Raw genomic sequence first — 12,390 nt, 5'->3', positions numbered from 1 at the left:
CTACGAACAGTTAGACCAACCCTCCAATACAATACTACAGTATATTGGTACAGTGATGTACTGAAACATATATTTACTTACAGTATACTGTGGTACAGTATATAGTATGTCATACAATAATTGCTGTCAACATTTACATACTGTACTATAATGTCAAAAAAAGGTAATTACCTGTTCTCTTCTCTAAATCTTCTGATTATGGTGGACACAGTGAATCTACTGATGTTTGGTTGTACCCTTTGTCCAGCCTCCCTCATGGTCAATTACAGTAGCTCTGATTTCATCAGGAATTACTGTTCTTTGTCTTCGCTGATCACCTCGACCACCATGACCTCCTCTCACACGAACTCTTCCTCTCAGATTTCTATCCATTGTAGGGCCTCACAAACTAGTGCTTTCTGAACTGCTGACTGTATATGTTCCCTCACATCATTAGCCACAAGTGTGATCAATTTTGAGTTGTTGTGTTCAAGTGGTGACATCTGTGCTTTAATTGTGTTTGACTTTTGTCACCTGTGCTCACCATTTTGCAGCACGGGTGCATCACAATGAAAATGTGTTGGCAAGTTGTGTCTAAACAGGTGAAAAGTGCTTATGGTTTTGCTAAAAGAGTGATTGATTCAATCAGTGGGTTCAGGCAACTGAGCATTTGGTTCAGACAATAGGGTTTAGTGTTTTAGCAATTGAGAAAAACTGTAATAAAAATGGGAATTACTTTTAGCCCATAATTGTGCTGTATGATTATACAGATCTACTGTCTAACTTCATTGTATATTTTGATGTAAGCCTTTTAGATTTTAGGTATCCTACTTTTTTTGCATTCACTCTATAAATTTGTATCACAATACTGTAATAATGAACTATGCTACCTTAATACAATCTCTGAATATTACTTCAATACTACAATATTAACTGACTTTCTTTGTATCGTGGCTTTATCCATTGAAACTGCACATATTTGCATATTATATGAATCCATCAATATTCATATACGGAGTTCAGCAAAATTTGCTAGTTTTTATAATATAATAGGCCTATAGCATAAAATAATATAATATAATAATGCCTTCCTTTAAACTTTGTTACGACTCGCAAACCATCAAAACATTGCCTATAGGCCTACCCTTTTTATTTCACGGCATTGAAAGTTTGTGAGCAATTTTTGGTCACAGGTGTTTACACAGAATAAAGTGTAAAAATGTTTCACTAAAAAATGCAGTAGGCTACATCATAGTTTCAGTTTTTAGAGTGTGTTTTCAAAGCTGATTTGTAGGCCTATGTATTTTCATTAAAAACTGGCTCATATTGGCTACTTGCCTCTGAGTCAGAAAATAGAATTACTCGGAAATAGAAAATAATAGGCCTATAATAATATGAACTATCAACTGACAGATAACAGATAAAACAAAAATTGTCACATTTAGTGACATCTTTCCCCTCGACCTGACTAATGTTTGACCCTGAATAAAACCTTTGTAGCCTACAGTGGATGGCAACCACAATATGATAAAAGACACCAACACTGACAAAACATTTTCCGCTTCCGACAAAAACAGAATGAACTGTTCTGATAACTGTAAGCTTGACTCATTAAAATCCCAGTTCACCAACTAATTAGATATTATTATCAAATGTCACCAAGATATTTATCTATAATGGCCACACACTGTACAAACAATGTTAACAATATATACATTGCTATTATGCCTCACAAACCGTCAAAACATTGCCTAGCCCTTTTTATTTCGAGGCATTGAAAGTATGCGAAAGATTTTTGGTCACAGGTGTTTACGCAGAACTCATTTGCATCCGACGCTGCTGGTCGGCGCATTTACGCACAGAAATTCGACACTGCGGCGGAACGTTCTCTTGACGTCAGGCGGAAGCAGCCAATCGTGGCGCACCGAGTGTATGGTAGTAACACGTCACTCTTCTGAGCTCCAGGAACACCGGCTGGGGGCGAATCCTGCTCGACGAAGTCATTTTCACTTGTCAATGGTGGAGTGATCGCGGTTATTATATATTATTTATTGCAGCCTGGATCAAAATCTTCATCTATTAAAAAGGTACGTCTATCGCTGTGATTTAGGAAAGAAATCGGGGCCCGTTGATGTGTTAGATTTAAATCGCAGACCCCGGATTAGGTTAGCGGAAGTCAGTAATGTTAGTGTTCGTTAACCGGTTATACTGATTAATTTAGCTGTGTGTTTCGGCATTAATGTTCAGGATAATCTTTTTTATTTATTTATGATATTTCTGGTGTATATCTTGGTTTTCCCCTGCCTTCAGTTTTATGTGGTATAATGAAAGTGTGATGGAAATATCTAGCGCTAGCTTGACCACTAAAATGCTCGCGTGACGTCATGCAGATGTTTTTATTTTTGACTAAAATATTGTAAAAAAATATATATATATATAATAATATTAATACCAGTACAATACATTTAAGAACCTTCAACCAGTCGTTATTAATGTGTCTAGTTTGATTACCAATAACAGTTGGTTGTGTTCATTCAGTATTTTATCAGTAGTCGTTTTTTATTATGTTGTGACTTTTGACATGCACATCATGTCTAGTGTCATGGAACAGTAAGTCCATGCCTGTCTGGAAACTCTATCATTGTGTAACCAAACAGTCAATACAGGAATTGGACCATGATTTAGTGTTTAAGACAGGCATTTCCAGGGATCCCTCTGGTTTAGGGTTATCAGAGGGTAAAGTCTCCTTAATACATTGTTTTGTGTTTAGTCAGCAAACCTGTAGTTTCAGTTTTTTTTTCAAAAGGGGCAGTAGATTTTCAAAAGGTACACCGTTGTACCTTATTTACCCCTTTAGGGTACATAAATGGTACATGTTAGGACCTCTTGAAAGAGTACTGCCCCTTTTTTTCTGAGAAGTGTAGGTATTCTGGGATAGGTGTGTCCCCGTAGTAGTACAGGTATCTTAAAAATAGCATCTGGTTTTGCTCCTCAAAACATCTACGCAGATCTCGGATCAACGCGTTCTTGATGACGTTTTGGGTTTGGCAACGGTAACCACTCATGTCAAGTGACCGTTGCGTGAAAGAATTCCTTCTGTCACAAGAATATAAAAGAATGCCATTTACGTTCACATTGCTGACATGGGCGAAATCGCACTTGTCACTCAGGTATTTGCTTTTAATTTTAGGCTCTGGTATCCTACTCGTCCAGTTTTGAGACACAACCCATGAGGTGTGGTTTAGGGTTAAAAAGACTTCACTGCTCACTGTTTGCTCATTTCACTCTTGCTGGTCGTTCACAGTTTTTCACGCGGTCATGGCGACCTTCCAAGAGTTTATCCAACAGAACGAAGATCGTGATGGAATACGCTGCAGTTGGAACCTCTGGCCTTCCAGCCGCCTGGAGGCCACACGGCTTGTGGTTCCTGTGTCCTGCCTTTACACTCCTCTCAAAGAGAAACCGGACCTGCCTCCCGTCCAGTACGAGCCAGTATTGTGCAGCCGGGCCAATTGCAAAGCCGTACTCAACCCACTCTGGTAAGGACCGAATCACTTTTCCAAGAAACGTTGAGTTCTGTTTGTTTGTACAGTGTGTGGCCATTATAGATAAATATCTTGGTGACATCTGATTATAATATCTAATTAGTTGGTGAACTGGGATTTTAATGAGTCAAGCTCACAGTTACCAGAACAGTTCATTCTGTTTTTGTCAGTTTTGGTGTCTTTTATCATATTGTGGTTGCCATCCATTTATAAACACAATAACGCATAACATAACATGGTTTAGGGGATTTTTTTTTTAGGTGAACCTGATGTTGCCTGGATTAGATGTATTTCTTTACTTTTTAAAGTAAAATAGTGGAGATTTGGTCCTTTCCTCTAATTTTCCACAGACTTGCTAATCACATTATTCCAGAGCTTTTATAAAACAGTCTATTAAGAGTTATCTACCGGTACTCACATTGTCGCTGTGTATGTAAATTGAGTCAGGTTAGTGAACTGCTAATTGTTGCTTTAACTGCTGTGAATAAAGGAAGACAATTGTTTCTCTTCATGTGCTAATGACTTATGAAAGGCTTGATCATAGACAACTTTAGCCCCTTTAACTCTTGATTTCTTTTTGTAGTCAAGTGGACTTTAGAGCGAAGATATGGGCCTGCAACTTCTGCTTCCAGAGAAACTCTGTAAGTATACATTACTGAATAAACTCATTTTGAACCTTGGCTTTGCTCCATGAGGTTCTCGAACATCAGTCACACCTGTCACTGCAAGTAAATATTCATCTGTTTCTTCACAGTTTCCTCCATCATACGCAGGCATTTCAGAAGTGAATCAGCCCGCAGAACTAATGCCTCAGTTCTCCACCATTGAGTACATAGTCCAGGTAAATTTACATTTACTGTGTACTCTGTACTGTACATAGACATATCGCTGCTGTACAAACATAGATTAACTACAACTCCTTTAGCTCACAGACAGCTGCTTGTCAAAAGCCACGTTGTCGTTCTGTGTGATGATACTGAATTATAAATGATAGTGAATTTAAATAAGTGACCCATTTTGGTTTTCCTTATTTAAATTTAAAAGTGATATGTTATTCCTGTCAAATATATATACATACTGTTCAAAAGTTGTGTTTGTCCTTTCTGAGTAAAAGTTAATTGTAGAAAATCTTACTGAGCTCAAATTTTTTTAACTTTGAATAGTGTGTATATTAATATGAATAATATAACAATAAATTAATTAAATAAATCAATTTATTTATTTATAAATTACGATTAGTACTGTCAAATCTTAATCACACATCTAACATAAAAGTATGAACGCAAACTTTTATGTTAGATGCGATTATTCGATTTGACAACACTAATAACAATATGTAGGTTTTTATAATTATAACAAAATCGTAATTGTCACTGATGTATTTCTCTTCAGCGTGGAGCTCCAAGCCCTCTCATCTTCCTGTATGTGGTGGACACGTGTCTGGAGGAGGAAGACCTTCAGGCCCTGAAAGAATCCCTACAGATGTCTCTGAGTCTCTTGCCACCCAACGCCCTGGTGGGTCTCATCACCTTCGGCCGTATGGTTCAGGTCCATGAGCTCAGTTGTGAAGGTATTGCCAAGAGTTTCGTCTTTCGTGGCACAAAGGAGCTAACACCCAAACAGATACAGGTCAGTGATCTTTCTTTATTGTGTTTGATTCACCATTCCTAAAAAAAAGCCAACAAATGAGTGTGCAAAACCAGAGTTTTCAGGGAAATTTATCAGGTGCGTCATGTGTTTTGCAGGAGATGCTGGGACTGATGAAGCCAGCCACCTCTGGACAGCAAGGCAAACCACTAGCCCCTCATGACGCTGCTGCTTCCTGCAGGTAAGAGATGATTATCATCATTTTACTTTGTGAAACCCATCACTCCCCTCAGCATGAAAACAGTTGTGCTCATTTTCTATTTTCTTGGCATCTGTTTTAGATTTCTACAGCCTGTGCAAGCAGTCGACATGAACCTGACTGACCTTCTTGGGGAGTTGCAGAGAGACCCTTGGCCTGTTCCTCAGGGGAAGAGACCTCTGCGCTCTACGGGCATTGCCCTTTCCATTGCTATTGGACTATTGGAGGTACAGCCAGCACATTATTCATTTAAAAAGCTCATCTTATATGGCATAATAAAATCTATATTTGACCGAAGAGAGATTGAGTGAATGTAAAAATGTGGACTGTTCAAGGAACACCTTAGTTTTAGGTGATTTATATTCAGAAATGCATCCTTGCTGCTTTTGCACTTCTTCACTGAACTAACGTTCACTACTGTGTGGGAGTGAATTCCTGCAGATATTATTTTTGCCTTGCATTGTAATTCGTAACTCTGGTCTAGCTGTGAGCTGTCAGTAATGCTGGCTGTGAGGTTCAAAGTCCACTTCAGCTGTCATGTCATATCAGAACAGTTGTACCTAGTACTCAACCCAATCATTATTCTTACATAACTCTCAAGATACGATTCAGACTACCAACTGCATTTCTGGGTTCATTTAATAATAATACTAACATGACAGTTTTAACTTTAAGCATGCATTATTCCCCATTAAAAAATGTTTGTAATGTGTGAAAAATGTTGCTTTGAATTGTTTAGACTGGAATACATATACTGAGACAATTAATTGAATCTACTTGGGGTCTGTTGTTCACACATGGCAGGTTTGGTTCGATTAAAACAAACTCTAGTGCGATGGCTCTGTTAGTGCGGTTCATTTGGATTAGTGTCAACGTCGTCGTCCGAACCTTGGTGTGCACCAAATAAGCGGAATGAGACTCATATTTTCAGGGGGTCTCCATCCACTTTCAAACAATCTCTGGTGTGGTCAAACAAGATGCGACCCTATAAAGGACAGAATGCTCAAGCATGCCTGGTTCTTCTCGTCATAGGAGCAACATTGCCCATTACAGTTTGGTACAGGCATTGTAACCACCATCTCCTTGCAGTATATCTTTGTTTGTGTGTAACTGAGGAATGCCTGCCACTGTTTTGACTCCTTTACGTATTTTATAAGCTCTTCGCGAGACCTCAGCTGCTAGAAATGCCACCATATGTACGCGCACACACGGAACGCTTTTTTGCCCCAGACCAAAAGAACCATGAGAACTGAACTACAAGTGTGAACACACCCTTAGATTCAGTTTTGAAAACATTAAATACAAGTTTGCATTTCATTCATTGTCTCTTTCTATCATTCTACTCGTAGGGAACTTTTCCTAACACAGGAGCCCGTGTGATGCTGTTCACCGGTGGCCCCCCAACACAGGGGCCCGGCATGGTGGTGGGAGATGAACTGAAGACTCCCATCCGCTCCTGGCACGACATCCAAAAAGACAATGCTCGCCATCTGAAGAAGGCCACTAAGGTGATTACAGATTTTAGTTAAAGGATCTGGCGATGTACTTTTTATATTTATGGTGTTCCATAAACATTGTTTTATTCCTCAAAAGCTAAATGAATATTTCTGTTGACGTCTATTTAGTATTACGAGACTCTGGCTAACCGCACAGCAGTAAACGGACACAGCGTCGATATCTACGCGTGTGCGCTGGATCAGACGGGACTGCTAGAGATGAAATGTCTGTCCAACCTCACAGGGTGAGCATTGATTGAAGATTATTGATCTGTCACTTATAATGTCCTCAATATCAACAGATTATTTATTTAACGCCAAACAATTCCAGTGAAATGTAATTTATGGCTGAAATTATGTCTTTTGTTTTAGCGGCCACATTGTCATGGGCGATTCCTTCAACACGTCTCTGTTCAAGCAGACCTTCCAAAGAGTCTTCAGCAAAGACTACAACGGAGAGTTCCGCATGGCTTTTGGCGGCACTTTGGAAGTGAAGGTAGCATAGTTGGCCTTAAACTACTGTTTAAATGTTTTGGGGTCTGTAAGAGGTTTTTTTTTCTCTAAAGGAAATTCATACTTTTATTCAGCTAGGGTGCATTAAATTGATCCAAATTTGACAGTAAAGACATTATAATGTTATATATATATATATATATATATATATATATATATATATATATATATATATATATATATATATATATATATAAAAGAAATGACTGTTTTTACTAAACAAATAAATCCAGCCTTGGTGAGTATAATAAAAATATCTTCTTTCAAAAAATCTTGCCGACCCCAAACTTTTGAATAGTAATGTAAGCTATTAAGTAATGCTTCCTTGTTTGTTGAACCTCTTAAACCTATTTGTCTTTTCCTTATCAGACCTCAAGAGAGCTGAAAGTATCGGGAGCGATCGGGCCATGCGTGTCCCTGAACTCCAAAGGACCCTGTGTTTCAGACAATGTAAGTCACAAAAATGTAACACGCACACGCGTGCAATGAGATGCTTGTTTTGCAATGATTCCAATGAGACTTCACCCATGCGTACACATATATGTAAGATATGTCTCTTCTTTTTTTTCACAGGAAATGGGCGTCGGAGGAACGTGTCAGTGGAAGATTTGTAGTCTCACACCTGCCACCACCCTAGCAATGTACTTTGAAGTAGTCAATCAGGTATGTTATCATATAATTGCTATTCTATTGTATGTGCACTTGGTGTGAGAGCTTATATTTACATTGATGTTAAAATAACACTGGTATGTTATGTTTTTATAGCACAACGCCCCTATTCCTCAGGGTGGAAGAGGAGCTATTCAGTTTGTCACGCAGTACCAGCACTCAAACACACAGCGGCGGATCCGTGTCACCACCATTGCCAGGAAGTGAGTCTGGGTTTCAGCTTACAACCTCATGAAATTCTGATATCAGTCGATATCATATTATCAATGACTTGGTAGTTCCTTTTCGTTTCTATTGTTGATATAATCGTTTGATCTGGCCTTCAAGTTACCTACAGCCAACATATCTCATGTTTCCATGTGCTATTTGTATTTGCTGTGGCTCAAAATAGACCCAACGTTTGTAGTTTAAGCCCTGGATAGCTCTTCAAAAGCCCAAATTCTTGAGTGTTCAAATTGTGCGTCATTCGTTCTCGACTAACCGGTTCTTTCTTTTGTCACACCTAGTTGGGCTGACGCACAGTCCCAGATCCAACACATCGAGGCGTCATTTGATCAGGAAGCCTCAGCCGTTCTCATGGCCCGGCTCGGCGTTTTCAGGGCGGAGTCAGAGGAGGGCCCTGACGTTCTCCGCTGGCTAGACAGGCAGCTCATCCGCTTGGTGAGTATCACAGCTATTCAGAAGGAAATGTAGGTCAATGCCTCCATTCATAAGCGGCGGTACGACAAATCGTTAAGCCGTTGTTATAATTATGAATTTAAAAGTTGCTTCACACTCAAGTTTTGTGTTTGTTGTTTGGTTTCAGTGTCAGAAGTTTGGCCAGTTCAGTAAAGATGATCCAAACTCCTTCAAACTGTCTGAATGTCTCTCACTCTACCCACAGGTAAAACACTGACTCCTTCAGTTAAACTCTTATATTTGCGAGGTTTACACGGGTGCTTAAAAAGTCAGTTTGTTCAAGGCTTAAAGAAGTCTTAAATGGTTTAAAAATAATTATGATTTCTAGTTGTCTTAATTTTAAGAACGGGAAAAAAATGATGGGATTTATTAAACTTCTAAAGGCGGTGATTTAAATGGCTTGATTTGACGTTGAATGTTCAAAGTCAAATGCGGCAAAAGTTCATGAATACCGTGCATTCATTCCAAGCGATTACTTGCATAATGAATTATGCACTCTCACAACAATCGTTGTCATATTTTAATGAGCAGCTGGAAGTAGTAAAGCATATATAAAATGGTTTATTATGGAGTTTATTCACTGTAAAAAAATGTTTAGAACTTAGTTCTCTCAGCTATTGTCTTAACAAAGTAGTGTTACTTAGTAAAATGATTTTGTCAACTTGAATTTGTTTGTTCACTAAAAGCAAAATGCCTAATTTCACCAATGAATTCATCAAGACAACAATAGATTTCTTGTTTAGCAAATTCTCATTCAGTAATTGTATTGTTTTGAAAATTGTGTATATATAGTCCTATAGGACACTTAATATTCTAAGTGAACTATTCTCTCTTTCTTTGTAAAGGAACAATCAAAGCAAATATGTCCAGAATGTAGTTTTAAATGGTTAAACATCCTGTAGGCCTCAACATGTGACGCACAAAACCTCAAGAATGTTGACAATCAGCAAATGTAAAAAGAGGAGCTGTTTACATCACAACAAAACCAATAACTAATAGTAGTTACAAAATAATACAAAAAAATTAAATGAAGTCAGCAAAACAATGATCCGATAAGAGTAAACACTGCAATGCATGCTGGGAACATTTCAGCAATATGAAGTTCTTAATTCAGACTGATCAACATTGTTTTGTGGGTGCAACATCTAGGGGAATTCTGTTGGTCTCATATGGGTTTTTGTGTAGCTTCAAGAAAATTGCATTTCATAGTATTTGAGACTTAAAAGATTGAGTAAACTGGAAAATAGATAGAATTTGGAATTTGGTTACAAAATAAACTTTAAACACATTATTATTATTGACTTACAAAATCTAATATCAACGACCTCTAATTTGTATGAATTGATATATTAGTACATAACCTAATTTCAGTATATATTGAAGAAACCATGACTTAAGTGTTTTAAACGTGCAGTTTTGCAGTTGAATGTTTGGCCGTTTAAGTCAGTTAAATACATGGTTTATTTTTATCTGTGTAGGTCTTAAAAAGGGTTGAATTTGATTTTTTTTTTTTTAAACTCTGCAAATATGGAGAAATGGTTGGAGGATATCACATTTAACAAAATATGTCTGTCTTCTCTTGACAGTTCATGTTCCACTTGAGGAGATCCCCATTCCTGCAAGTGTTCAATAACAGTCCGGACGAGTCGTCCTACTACAGACATCATTTTGTGCGTCAGGATCTGACACAGTCGCTCATAATGATACAGCCCATCCTCTACTCTTACTCTTTCTACGGCCCTCCAGAGGTGATTATAAATCCATCCATGCACTGTTATGGAGCAGAAGCAATGGAGCAGTGCGGTTCAGCTTGTACTCATCCTCTATTCGTTTGGTTTTGCAGCCTGTGCTTCTGGACAGCAGCAGCATCCTTCCTGATCGCATTCTGTTGATGGACACCTTCTTCCAGTTGGTGATTTACCATGGAGAGGTACAAATACAAACGCTTGCATGATATCAAAACTCTTTAGATAATGATTGCTTGAAAAATCAGTGTCACTGTCCAAAAAACTGAGCTAGTTGCAGCTGCTAGTTGTTTTCCTGGAACATGCTCCTTCAGAATCTGGCCAAAATTTCATCTTAGAAGGTCATGTTGGAAGTGCAGCTTACTAGTTTTTGGACTAGAGCTATTACTTTGAGGAGGTTTCTCAAATGTTGATCCTATAAATCCTACTGTATCATATTTGATACGCAAATGTCTAAAGCTGCTAAATTGTCAACATGATCAATACTTTGCTGAAAAACCTGATGTACACAATCTACTACAGGGCTTCTGTTGACTGATTGGCCATTCTCTCATTCTAGACACGTCTACATTGTCTTTTATGAAGTAAACGTAAAAATAGCTTTATTATTAGCAATATTTCAAGATGAACACTTACACTTAGATAAACCCTGTTAAAATGTGATCAAATATGATGTATCAGGTTTTACAGAGTTAAATGGTTTGGTTTAGTAATGGTGTTATTGTCATCTTCACAGACAATTGCTCAGTGGAGAAAGGCTGGATACCAGGAGATGCAAGAGTATGAGAACTTCAAGCAGCTTCTTCAAGCTCCTCTGGACGACGCGCAGGAGATCTTGCAGACACGCTTCCCAATGCCCAGATACGTCGACACCGAGCACGGAGGTTCACAGGCCCGCTTCCTCCTCTCTAAAGTCAACCCTTCCCAAACACACAACAACCTCTACGCCTGGGGCCAGGTACACACCCTTTCACGTTCTTCTCTTAGATGCTTGAAATGAATGGTCTTTCAAGAATGTTTGACCTCTAATCTTACAAATCTTTCTTGTAGGAGTCCGGAGCACCAATCCTCACAGATGACGTCAGTCTGCAGGTTTTCATGGACCATCTCAAGAAACTGGCTGTTTCGAGTTCAGCCTAAACTTTCTGCTGAGGATCAATCAAGGATGTACATTTAGAGTGGCGAAGAACTTTTGACAAAATTATCTGGAGAAACTTCCATATCCAACCCTGACACAACAAAATGTTTCCCTAGGAGTTCCTCCAGAGAAACGGTTGTTAGATGTTTTCTAATTCTCATCTACACAAGTAATTATGATTTGTCTGTCATGTTTGTTTATTTGCTTATTTAATTAATTTAGTTTGTTTAACAGAAAGTGTTACGCTTCATTTGTTCCCTCTGTAACGTCTGATTTTCCCACAAGAGTGAATGTCTTCTGCCATCATGTTGCTTGTGTTGCTCTTTCCCAAGCATGTTCAGACTGAAATCTTTTAAGGCTTGTTTGCGAGAATCCTCTTGTCTGTTTGTTATTTTGTGTGTGTGTGTTGCACATATCGACAGCTCTCATGAGCTGTACCTGTGATCTGCTCATGTGCGGGGAGGAACCGTGTTTCATAGTCCTGTTCCTCCAGTTCTGTAATTAAATGACCGTTGTGTGTAAAGAATTTAACTGTGACTTGTGACCCACATTCCAGTTTTTCCTTGATCAACAATTATGAACTAATGCTATGCATAATATTTATAGTGAGAATATCTTTTAGGTTTATTTCATTTCAAAAGATGAAGTTGAGAGCACCTTGAATGTTCAAACTCTTGTCTTCATGTAAAATAAAACATTACAAATCAACATGACTGAGGCATCTGTACTTATGAAATGTATTAAAATAATAATAAAAAAGCACATTGTACTTTTGCATATC

At 38.3% G+C, this 12,390-nt stretch overlaps 1 protein-coding gene across 1 annotated transcript; it reads left to right on the top strand.

Moving 5' to 3' along the window:
* Positions 1-1,916: 1,916 nt before the first annotated feature.
* On the top strand, positions 1,917-12,390 carry sec23b (SEC23 homolog B, coat complex II component). The gene is made up of 19 exons (XM_079841064.1): positions 1,917-2,066; positions 3,284-3,518; positions 4,108-4,165; positions 4,279-4,365; positions 4,917-5,153; positions 5,270-5,352; positions 5,453-5,597; positions 6,720-6,878; positions 6,996-7,111; positions 7,239-7,362; positions 7,749-7,829; positions 7,953-8,042; positions 8,145-8,251; positions 8,555-8,708; positions 8,854-8,931; positions 10,313-10,474; positions 10,570-10,656; positions 11,208-11,429; positions 11,522-12,390. Exons 2-19 carry the CDS (start codon positions 3,298-3,300, stop codon positions 11,609-11,611), a joined length of 2,301 nt encoding a protein of 766 aa, XP_079697190.1. The 5' UTR covers positions 1,917-2,066; positions 3,284-3,297; the 3' UTR covers positions 11,612-12,390.

This window comes from Gobio gobio (assembly GCF_949357685.1).
Source record: "Gobio gobio genome assembly, chromosome: 17".
NCBI lineage: Eukaryota > Metazoa > Chordata > Actinopteri > Cypriniformes > Gobionidae > Gobio > Gobio gobio.
The sequence above is the reverse complement of the archived record's forward strand: the minus strand, read 5'-3'. Positions and strand labels throughout refer to the sequence as shown.